Source organism: Amphiura filiformis, chromosome 11 (genome assembly GCF_039555335.1).
Source record: "Amphiura filiformis chromosome 11, Afil_fr2py, whole genome shotgun sequence".
NCBI lineage: Eukaryota > Metazoa > Echinodermata > Ophiuroidea > Amphilepidida > Amphiuridae > Amphiura > Amphiura filiformis.
Window position 1 is genome coordinate 56,385,666 of NC_092638.1, and position 12,549 is coordinate 56,398,214.

Below are 12,549 nucleotides of genomic sequence, written 5' to 3' on the forward strand. Positions count from 1 at the left end.
TATCTATTGCAGGGAAATAATTAGAAGAGATTTCCGAAAGGCTTTTTTGCACGTATTTCAATGGGGAGCGTAGTGGTGGTGTGCCCCCTTTATAAGACGGGAAGACTCTTCCGCGACGACGTGGTTGCTGCTGTCTACCGTGTGATAGACGGCGAGTGCAGAAACCAATGAAATTCAGAGCTAGCATGCTAAGCCACAGCTTCTGACTATGAATACATGCATAAACAACATGATAATATCGCCTTTATACAGTAAGTATACTTCAAAAGGACGGTTTATATAGATATGGTGTTCAGCAGTATGAGAAAACCATTACGATTATCTTATAATGAAAGACAAAGATAAAAAGACTAGTTTGCGTCTGACGTTACTGTCAATCAAATTCTCTACGATCCTTGATTGGCTAATAGCGCGTCTAAGGAAGGTCGATTCATCTGGCTGGTGCCGATCGGAGAAAAGGAATATCAGTGAATGGCGAGGATGGCGAAAATTACGTACTTTTACAAGGCGAAAAGCAGCTTTTCTAGGCATTGTGGACATGGTGCCTTCGGTTAAGAAAGTTTCCTACTATAAAGACCTAACTTTTGTGATGGTTTGCATGTCGAAAGGTGCAAAATTAACAATAAGGCGCCCGGTTATAAATCCGCGTTCAGCAAGTCATCATCACGACACTTGTAAACAAACCGTGCTCGGAGTTTGATTGACAGATGACGTCAGATGCAAACTAGTCTTTTTATCTTTGTCTTTCATTATAATCTCTGGTCCTCAATTAATGACTAAGATAGTTTGATCTCTGCTTTATATAGCCAAGTAGCCTATAATTATTGTGGGTTCTGCGAGAAACACATTACGATTATCATAATATGGTCCTCAGTTACAGAAGAGAACTAATGACTAAGGTGGTTTGATCTCTGCTTTATATGGCCAAGTATTGTGGGGTTGCGTTCCCAACAAGACTCATTATCATAATATCTGGTCCTCAGGTCAATATAGCCAAGTCTTGTGTTCCCAAAGAAAATACCATAATAGCTAAAACAGAGAATGAGTTATTTGATCTCTGCATTATATGGCCAAGTATTGTATCCCCGCAAAAACAGTTACAATTATCATAATATCTGGTCCACAATTACAGAGAATGAGTTACGTGATCTCTGCTTTATATGACACAGTCTTGTATCCCCGCAAAAACGGTTACGATTATCTTAATATCTGGTCCACAATTACAAAGAGTGAATAACTAAAGAAGCAAGTTGGTTTGACCTCTGCCTTATGGCCAAGTCTTGTGTTCCTGACGACTTATCTTGACTTGTTTCTTGAATACTATTATAACTTTGCTTTCTATCCCTACTCCTCAAGTGAGGTCTTTCTTTATTAAATGGCGTATTAGGCGGACATACATGCCCATAGTAAGTTGGTATATATTGCAGACACAGAGGACAATCCAAGTTATGTTGCTTCTGATGTCTTTGTTCAATTCGTCGTGGCATACCACTATCAAATCGTGGCTGGTATCTGTCGCGAGTGAATTCTTGAGCCAAGCGCACATTAGCAGATATTTTATCAGCACCAGACCGGCTGCGTAAGGTTTCGATGAATGCATCACGTGTCTCGTACACATGCCGTAAGAACTCTGGCATCGGATATGTCTGGATACCAGATGCTCCTTGGTTCGATACCCACATATCAGTACTTGTTGGTCTTTCTCCATAACTTGTTGACACTCGTTTTGGGGCTTGTTCCGTTTGCTTTGATCGTTTATTGGCAAGTCGTCGAATCATAACTTTCTCTTTTGTTGCGTTTACGTCTCTTTTACGTTGTCTATAATCACCCCTTTTTTCATCTGGACGATCTTTGTCAGTCGCCGATTCTTGTGCCGCACCTCTGTGGTGATACCGTAACCGCGCAACAGGCTCTTCCGTTTTCTGTTCAAATCCATGAGAAATAGAACGGTATCCATTTTTGCCATTTAATTTTCCTATGTGAACGAAGTCAACATATTGAGTAGGACTATAATCTGAAAATCGTTCATAATCATCATGTTTTGTCCCATTTTTATGTTTGCAGAATTTGGCACCTAGCAAACCCTCCACTCTACCCGTTTCATCATCACAATAATTGTCACTACTGTGGATCTCTGGTAAGGAGTGGCCTCTTTTGGTTCTACTTCGGTGATGTTGATTGTAATTTTTCAGGTGTACTGTCAAACCACACTCCTCAATCCGTATTTTTGGAAGCCTTTGATCACGATGATCGCTGTGACTCTCTGCAGCTCGAGGCTTACCCATTTTGTTTTCGATGCGTTGTAAGTGGATAATTCGTTTCTTTCTCTATTACATCTAGTAATACAATTCATTTGCTGGTTTAAAACTGTTGGTCAAATCATCAGGTTTAATATGGATAAAGCAAAATATTCAAGCAGTCAACGTTATGTCAGATTTCGTTGACAACGCTAGCCATGGCATTGTTTCGATAACTGAAGTCTTTGTAGCCTTTACTTCAAGAAAACATCCAGGCAACATTTGTGTAATTAGTTTCTTCACATCAGTATGGCAACAACATCTGAACTAGATTTGGATCTGGTAGCATAATTGAATCCTTGAAATAAGAGTATTGCTAACTCTAGTAAATATCATTAACATAATTCATAGATATTAATATATAATGATCAAACTCGCAAAATCTCCGAAATTGTCCATCACAGGCTACGATTTGTCCTTTTTGATAATATGTATAATTCGCGTCTTTCGTCACCAACAAAGCAGTTGAATATAATAATTCCGTATCAAGTCAATGTAACAGTGTTTCAATATGAAATGTCTGCCTGCCTTTCTATATTATTTCATTCAATGCGATGTTTTCCTCCTCTCCAAGACGACTACTAGACTGACTCCATAAAGAACCAGGAACCATTCTGCTTCCTGACCAATCTTTCACTGTCCATGAACTACCGGCTCTTTTTGTATGGTACCGTGACGTCACCTAGTAAAATAATACGCGTGTATATGCAGTGAAACACTGCACCACGTTCACTGTTAATTACTTGATGTATTGAATTCCTTATAATGTGACAAACTAGAAATCACATTTTCTTAAAATAGATTATTTTAATTAAATCTCAAACATACGATATGTAGGCTTACTCAATTACACGACACACTACTCATATTGTACCAATGTCCACAATGGTCCACAATGGGCAATTCCAGTTGAAATCCACACTACCCCTGTGGAAGATTTTAGAAATATCTTCCACAGGGGGAGTATGTTTTTCAAATGTAATTGGTCAGGGTTAATCATTTTGAAAGTCATACTCCCTTTGTATTATGGCTTCACCAATATCTTCCACTCTTATCTTCCACAACTGGAGTGAGTATTTCAAATGGAAGTTATCCAATTGTCTATACTATATGAAACTCATACTCCCTCTGTGGTACACTTTAGCTAAATCTTCCACAGGGGTAGTGTGGGTTTTAAATAGAATAGCCAAAATGTAATGGATGCTTCTGATGTTTGTATAAATGTATTTGATTTACCTCAGATGTTTGTATATAAAATTATTTGCTTTGCTTTTAATGTATTACACAAATAGTCCATTCATACCCATTTAAAACACATTTGCATATAGAGACTCGGACCACTTATAAGAAATGCCTATCTATTTTGTATGAAAATGTTATAGTATGGCTTTAAGTGCTACGAGAGTGCAACCTGGATTAAATTAAAGCTTGCGACTTGGACTTTTTACACATTTTCCACCCAATTGGGCGACTTTTTACAATTTCTTTATTTTAAGTCCTCAGAAAATAAGGACTGTAAGTTTGGGTACACCGATAACATGCGGGTATACAGCCGTATTTGTGTACAAATATAAAGCCTTCTAGTTTCATTTTGGTATCTTTATCCATAGACTGTTCTTTATCATTGTACAACTTATCCCGGACCATAGTAGTTAAAGGGAGTATCCCATCATGCATTGCAGTCGATCTGCTTGCTCCATAGCTGATGGGCTATTCCAGAAAGTAGATGCACACCCCTATAGAAGAGTTCGGATTTCCGTACTTTTTGACCAGTCGTGATTGTTGGAAGTCCAGGCTTTTAAAGCATTCGAAGGCGAACAATCCACAGAAAAAAATAGTTCAAAATTTCATTCATTTCATTGCATTTCCAAACTTTTTTATCAGTAAGTAACATTGGTAACTGGAATTCCAGTCGTTCTCGGAAAGCAGATTTAGAAATCCAGCCATTTTTCTCTCGGGGTGTGCACTTTATTTTCTGCAATAACCCAATGTATACTTCAAATGGGCTTAAGAGTCCCTCCTTAAAATGGAGACATGGATAGTTTCACAATATATACTGTAGGGGTCTATTTTTTCAAACAAAGCCACCCCCCCCCCATTTAAGAAAGTTGAAGAGAAGGATTTTGGTTTATCCCGAGTGTAAAAAGATATCATGGTCCCGTAAAAACAAGACTCCTTTAGTGGGCTTATAAAAAGCAAAGAAAATAATACCTTTGTTGGGCCGTAAAAAGATACCTCGATGAGCCCGTAAAAAAAGCAAAGAAAACATCACTTTGTTGGACCGTATATATAGTAGAGTAAAGTTACCACATGACCCCAAAAAAATTGCAACAGAAGGATTTTTGGTATTTTCTTGCAGTATAGTGTCTAATAAATAACATATCAAAAGTTTACAAAAATTCAACTTGGGCGAGGGGTCCAACTGTGACGTAATCAAAATGGCCGCCAAAAGCTGGAAAAATACCCATTAATCAACTAATTTTATCCATTGTTCACTCGTTATTGTGGGTTCCACTGGTAACAACCTTGTTCAGAAGTACATTACTAGATGTTGTAATGAATCTTTAAATTGTGGTATTCAGATGGAGCAATTTGACAGCCATAATTAATTTCAAAATGGCTGCCATTTTGGTATTTTGGCTTATGAAGTGAAATCATACACGTAATTGTAAGGCAAAACTTAAGGCATTAGATTGTCTAAAATAGCCAATATCCTTTGCACATATATTCCCATTCAAATTTATATAGAGGTAGGCATACAAACCAAATTGGCAGCAAGAGTGAATTTCAAAATGGCCTCCATTTTGGTATGTTGGCGAATTGAGTTAAATTATGCACGTATTGTAACTTGAAACTTAAAGCGACAGAAATTCTAAAATAACCAACATTAATATTATACTTTCAAGTAGGCATATGTACCAATTTGACAGCCATATTTACCATGATGCGATTCCTTTGTTAGCAGTAGTATTCATCGACCACATTGTATGTATGTTGGAATTAGTTGTCATCATCATCATCATCATCATCATCATCTCAGAATAATTCTTGATCCATATTCTTACACATAGCCTATGTGTCCACAAACTTCAGTGTAATTGAGTCCATTCTTTCTGCAGCTACATTTCTTTGTGATGCATCCTGTAGAACAATTGCATGGAATCATCTTCAGCAATGGTTCTCGTGCTGGACTTCTTTTGATCATGAATGGAAAAAATTTGTCACCTTAAACAATCCATCCCCAGTCAGATGTACGTTCTCCTAGAGTTAAGCATTGCAGCAGATGTTGTGGGTGGAAGTCTTTCAGGTTTAACAAAGTTCTCTGCTGGGCAAACTTTTTTGGAAAGAAACCTGTAGCATAAGGATTCCAAAGACTCTGATTGCTGACCATTAAACAAGGACACCATTGCTTTGCAACCTTCACTTTCTATATATTCTTGATCCATACTGGGAGTGCAAAATGCCTTGGAACAAGCTTGTAATACAGGATCACCATTGATAATGTTGTGCAATACAGACTTCATGCCTACCCCAAATATTCTTGAAGTAGTGTAGTGTTGTAACCTGAAAACGCATGGGCAAACAACACATCCGAACAAATGTCATCACTGAGTAAGCGCTTCGGAACATATGCATCTCCTTCAGCGTGGATCTCATGGCATCCTTTCTGTTGCATACGCTCCCCAGTTAGTTTAATGAGTGTCTGTTTGTTCAGATCATTTTTTTTTGCCAGCAAATTGCCAGTATCTGATATGTCTACCTTATTTGCAACCCGACTCTTGCGGCGCTGATTCGTGTTATCCTTTGTGTTTTGTCCACCAGTGTATCTCTCAAAGACAACCGTGGCCTTGTCATAGTGATCAAATGTGAAAGATGTATAATAATATCAGCAAGGGAACTATAGGTGCTTCCTTCTGTCAACTTCAAGCGATGTAGAATAGAATCTCCATCAAGAACATAGTGATCAGTCCTTGGAACTGCCTCAGGGCCATCAGCCTCTGATGAGGACACATGACCCTGTATGGCTTGTAGTAGTGGTGCTTTATCTGGAATCCAGAAACTTTTGAAACAACAGAGCTGGATCAATGGTTTGGTCATCAGTGACCTTGACAGTCCGTGCAGATGCAAGGGTCTTGACTCTAGTCTTCCGTTTGTAGCTATATGAAAAGTCAGCATGTCCTTCCATTTTGTTTACCTACTTTGAACCGGTTTTGCATGTGACTCACTTATCAGAGGGTGATGCCCTGAGACAGTTCAAGGACTGAGTGATCACTATGTTCTTGATGGAGGTATCTTCTGATAATTATACCTCTTTCACATTTGATCACTATGGCAAGGCCACGGTTGTCTTTGATTGATACATTGGGGACTGTATGGAACAGGAAGGATGTCATCTGATATTGATACCGATATTGATACAGTGAAAGCAGCAGTCGCAATGGCATCATTTAAGTTAACAACCCTAATTGGAGAAGACACATCTGTTGGTATTACTTCTTCATTATGCAGAAAAGGACTGTAAGGACTTGTACTTTCGGTGTGACAATGATAAACCATATGTATATGATATCAAGGTTCCGAAGCGCTTACTCAGTTATGACATTTGTTCGGATTTGTTGTTTGCCCATGCGTTTTCAGGTTGTGACACTACTTCAAGAATATTTGGGGTAGGCAAGTCTGTATTTAACAAAATCATCAATGGTCATCCTGTATTACAAGTTTGTTCCAAGGCATTTCGCACTCCCAATATGGATCAAGAATATGTATAAAGTGAAGGCTGCAAAGCAATGGTGGACGTCCCTGTTTAATGGTCAGCAATCAGAGTCTTTGGAATCCTTACGCTACCGGTTTCTTGAAAGACTTCCACTCACAACCTCTGCGGCAAAGCTTCACTCCAGGAGAATGTATCTATAGGTCATGCAGCGGATGTGTAAAAGTGATGGTATGCATCCAATTGACTGGGGATGGATTCTTTAAGGTGACACATTTGTTTCATTCATGATGAAAAGAAGTCCAGCGGCAGAATCATTGCTGAAGATGATTCGATGCAATTGTTCTACAGAATGCATCACAATGAAATGTAGCTGCAGAAAGAATGGACTCAATTGCACTGGAGCATGTGCACACATAGGCTAAATGTGAGAACATGGATCAAGAACTATTCTCAGATGATGATGATAACTAAATACAACATACATACAATGTGGTTGATGTATACTACTGTAAACAAAGGCATCGCATCATGGAATAGCAAGATGAATTTTGTTTACTTCAAGAATATACTGTAAGCAACATATTGATTTTTATAATGGTGATTATAGCCGACAGCCATTTTGAAATGCTATATGGCTCCAAATTGGTACATATGCCTACTTAAAAGTATAATTTTAATGGTTCTATTGGTGCATAGGATGTTGGTTATTTTCGAATTTATGTCGCTTTAAGTTTCAAGTTGCAATACGTGCATAATTTAAGTCAATAAGCCAACATACCAAAATGGCGGCCATTTTGAAATTCGCTGTTGCTGCTAATTTGGTTCGTATGTCTACCTCTATATAAAATTTAATGGGAATATGGGTGCAAAGGATATTGGCTATTTTAGAAAATGCAACGCTTTAAGTTTCGCCTTACATAAAGTTACAATTACGTGCATGATTTGATTTCATATGCCAAAATACCAAACTGGCGGCCATTTTGAAATTCATTATGGCTGTAAAATCGATCAATCTTAATACCACCATATAAAGATTCATTACTACATCCAGTAATGTACTTCTGAACAAGGTTGTCAGCAGTGGAACCCACAACAATGAGTGAAAAATGGATGAAATCAGTAGATTATTTGGTATTTTTCTATCTTTTGTCGGCCATTTTGATTACGTCACTGTTGGATCCTCGCCCAAGTTGAATTTTTGTAAACTTTTGATATGTTATTCATTAGACCTTATACTGCAAGAAAATACCAAAAAAGCTTCTGTTGCAATTTTTTTGGGGTTAGGGGTAGCTGTGTCATATTTTGATCCTACTAATAATAAACACGATAAAGCAAAGAAATGCCTTTATTATTACAAGAGTATCTTTTCTTAACCTTTTTACTGAGGTCCATTTTCTTTACTTTTCTGAGCCTATGGCACGTTTTCTTTACTTTTTACGGGGCCCTAGCTAGTACCTCAGGCCCGGCGGGTAATTTTCTTCCTTACCACCCTTCCCTTTTGTCGGCTGCTGATTTGTTACTTCAGTAGCCTATAGTGTATAGGCCCTATCTTTATTATTTGTAGCCCACAGATCTTAAGGGTAGACTAGGTATTGTTGGTCGAAGCAACCCAAAAATTAATTTTTATTATCTAAATCAATATATTATTGAAAAATAACACTTTGTTGTTTTGCAAAAATTTATTCTACAAATCATATACTTTGAAAACTTGCTTGATTTATTGTTGTTAATGAGCCATATACGTTTTACAAAAGTGTTGTTGTTTCAGTCCTCTTTACAACATAACTTAAGAACCACAGGACGTACAAAATTATATCTGTGATATTTGAATTCTTCTATCTACACACTCGCTATGAAATGATCAATGCATTTTTTGCCAAAGCTCACTACTATTCGCAAGATGCTGTGAACTACCAAATCGCAACAGTTTAAAATAGTGTCTAACCTAAAGCCAAGAATTTTCCGCGTTGCGGAAATTCCGCGAAAATCGCGGAATTCGGAGGTAAAGCGGAAAACGTATTTCTGAAAAAAAAATAAAAAATATAAGCAAAAATGACCTAGAAAAAAAAAAAAAAAAATGAAATGGGTCTTCAAAATTCATCAAAATAAAGTAAAATCCGTCACAGATTTACCGTACAACGCCTGTCCTCCCTCCCATTGCAGCCATGATACCCAATCACCCATCCCAACTTTGCAAATCGCAATGATCGTCACAAGATTCTTGTGAAAGTTTATTATGTCCGAAATGTGCTAAAATTACAAAGCGGAGAAAAGCGGAATTTAGCATTTGTAAAGCAGAAAATTCTTGGCTTTAGTCTAACCTTAAACATAAACAAAGTCTAGAATTATATCATTTCCTGGGGTCAACTTTTAGGACATTCTCTAAATTCTAAAATTTAAAAGTCGGTCTATTAGATATTTGCGATGAGTGACAAATCCCCTTAGATTAAAAAGTCTTAATCTGATTAAAATTGAACTAATCTGAATTATAGTACAATTCTTTATCTTACAGATTCAAATCCATAAGATTGACTTTTTACATCTAAGTATGGATTAATTTTGGATTAAATATACCCTAATCCAAGACTTGTACAAATTAAGTATAAAGAATTCAATTTAATGGATATGAATTTCAATATTTTAGATTAAAAAATTGTAAAAAAAAATAAGCTAAATTTTAATCTATTAGATTAAGAATTTTTAATATAAGCTCGGATTTGTCCCTCAACACAATAATTAACTTCTTTATCTAAGGAATTGTAACTGGTAAGAGACTGCAATCGTAGAAAAAATACTGAAGGTAATTTCAATATTGGGCTCTTCCAGAAAATAGACGCACTCCTATATATTATTTAGAGCAGTATTTTGGGCAAGAAAATTGATACATAATTCCATTGTCACCTTTTGCAAACAACCGCAACTCATTACCATTAACAAAAAAAAGGTATACATGGGAAATCAAAAATTCAGGATTTTCGATTTTTGACTGAAAATATTCGTTTTTTGCTAGAAATCTTGCCCTTTTAATAATTATGATATCTAGATTTCCAGGGATCATCATAATTCACCAGCGAGGTGTTACGTGTAATCCGATTATCACTATGTCAACTGCATGGATCACGATTTCAAATGCTGCACCACGATCGAAATGATCGCAACACAATATGTGCTATAGGCCTACCAATACCAAAAGTTAACCACTTCGCTGGCGAATAGATCATTTCGAAAAATCCTGAAGGGCTTTATGATGACGGACGTATCATTAAAATATTCGCACATCTTTACTGCGCAATTTAATGTTGCACTGACGATGTGCGTAAATACGTCATCAACGGCTTTCGGGACTTTTCGAAATGGTCTATTGGGAAAACTGTTTGGAATTCTGAACCCCAATGCACTTAATTTTCTGGAATATCCCAATGATTATAGACATGACTATAGATGATAATACGATCTATAATGTTTCTTAAAATGTAGCTGACTTAACAGTTCTTGATGTCATCAATGACATGTCTGTTGTCCCGTGAGTCTTTGTCGCATGACTTGTCCTCTCAAGACCTAAACATGGAATCGATCTTCTTGTGCAAAGTCCTTTTGATACCGCCAAAGATCCTCCAACAGCCGGTAACTTACTGTGTAAATCAACTTTACGATTCGTCAACACTTGTTTCAATTCAGGATCCCGCATTCGAACCGGTATATGTATTGGTCCTCTTCTTGCTTGAAACGTTTCGTTTTCCGCATACGGGTTATTTATCAGACTCATTAGTTTCAACCACTCCGCCATGTTCATTTCTTTTTGTTTCGGTTCTGATAATGGCGTTGCGAATTCTATTCTAGTGTTGGGCGCAGTGTAGGATGCATGAGTAAATTGTCCTCGTCCTGAGCGGGAAATGTACGTTTTATTGTTACATTTGACAGAATCAGTTGTATGAGATTGCCTCTGTTCATAGTCATTTTCGCCACGATTAGTTTTATTATTACACCCAATACCTTGTAATACCTTCAGCGACGATTTATCGCTGGCGTCATTTGTGTGAAGATCCTCTTTCTTTTTCCGTGCTCCCGGGCGCATACTTTTTGCTCGTCGAATCATATCTGACTGAAAATAATTATCAGAAGCATGATTCATGCTCATATTAATAGTTGGCAAAATCCTATCTTCATATTCGTTGTACTGTTGTGGCGCTTTAATGCACTCTCTATCCGCATGAGCATTTGTGTCTTCTGATGACGCAACATGGTCTTCATGGTACTTGACACCGGCAACCTTATCATCTCCTGATGAACGCCGATTATTACATCTTGTGCATGGGTTGACAGTATCTGCTCGCGACTTCTGATTAGACCCTGCTGCAGGAGACACAGCATCCTTGGATGAGACGGCTTCATTGGGTCCATCTGGACATGTATACCTGTTACCAATGGATGGAAAACTGACATGTGGTTGGTAGACTCTGGCTACTTTTAGTAGCATACTCCTCTGTTTAGTTCCCGTGTTTAAATCAGTACGAACTGACCAAGCTACAAAAGGCATGGTGACAAATCTTACGCCGCGATTCCTGGTATCATATCAGCTCTGCTAAGTATAATTCGACGATGTCTATGTCCTTTAATATATTTGGCAACGTTAGAAGATAAGAAAATAATGATGCTCAGTAACAGTTACTGGAAGTAGATATCATGTCCTTAATAACCAAATATATAGTCATTTACGCTTACTCCATGTACTTGGAAAATAATGTAAGATTTCTAAACCTGCATGACGGTGGTATTGCAAGACGTTTTGATTTCCCAGCTTACATAAAAACACGTATACTCGTAGTACTTAGTGACAGCGATTTATTACATAATTTCCAGGATATGTCATACCCCAAGTGTACCTCAGTATCCCACAGCGGAGATGAAATCACCTGTTCTTGACAAACCTGCGGGGCACCTTTCAAGCTTATCTACCGTAGATAGCAATATTATTATTCAATATTAATAATTGACATAAAATTAATATATCACAGTTATGAAGTTTGAAGTGTTTTTGACACTGCTCTGTAACCTTTTTGACGTCATATAATTTTTTAACAGATATGACCAGAAATCGGAGAGCACTTGATTTTAATTGTTGCGTGTTTAAAGTGGGTTGATTGGCAGGTGCCAATCATCTTACGTAAAACCACGCCTTCACATTGATTTGATTTCTTCTAGGGTTGAGGTCGAATTTTGAAATGTGATGCAATAATTTTAATCCCTTAAATTGATGAAGATGAAACTGGGACTGTATTAGATCATAATTTTAAGTATCTCGACTTTGTGAGAAAATGGGCTATTACATTTGAAATCCATACTACACCTATGGAAGCAGGGGGAGTATGAATTTCAAATGGAATGAAACCTGAATCTTCCACAGAGGGAGGGTGAGTTTCAAACAGAGCTGCAGAAAATGTTTGCAATAACATTTATATAGACTACATTGCTTTAATAACAGGCTTTAAAATGTTTTCCTAATCTTTCGTGAATATAACATTGTTTATATCATCTTGT

The 12,549-nt window shown here is 37.3% G+C and overlaps 2 protein-coding genes across 2 annotated transcripts; both read right to left on the reverse strand.

Annotated features, from left to right (window-relative positions):
* Window positions 1–978: 978 nt before the first annotated feature.
* On the reverse strand, window positions 979–2,503 carry LOC140164057 (uncharacterized). The gene has a single exon (XM_072187318.1). It carries the CDS (start codon window positions 2,283–2,285, stop codon window positions 1,221–1,223), a length of 1,065 nt encoding a protein of 354 aa, XP_072043419.1. The 5' UTR covers window positions 2,286–2,503; the 3' UTR covers window positions 979–1,220.
* Window positions 2,504–8,707: 6,204 nt separating this feature from the next.
* LOC140164058 (uncharacterized) lies at window positions 8,708–11,898 on the reverse strand. The gene is made up of 2 exons (XM_072187319.1): window positions 9,333–11,898; window positions 8,708–8,956 (listed from the first exon to the last, which is right to left on the reverse strand). Exon 1 carries the CDS (start codon window positions 11,546–11,548, stop codon window positions 10,478–10,480), a length of 1,071 nt encoding a protein of 356 aa, XP_072043420.1. The 5' UTR covers window positions 11,549–11,898; the 3' UTR covers window positions 8,708–8,956; window positions 9,333–10,477.
* Window positions 11,899–12,549: the final 651 nt, after the last annotated feature.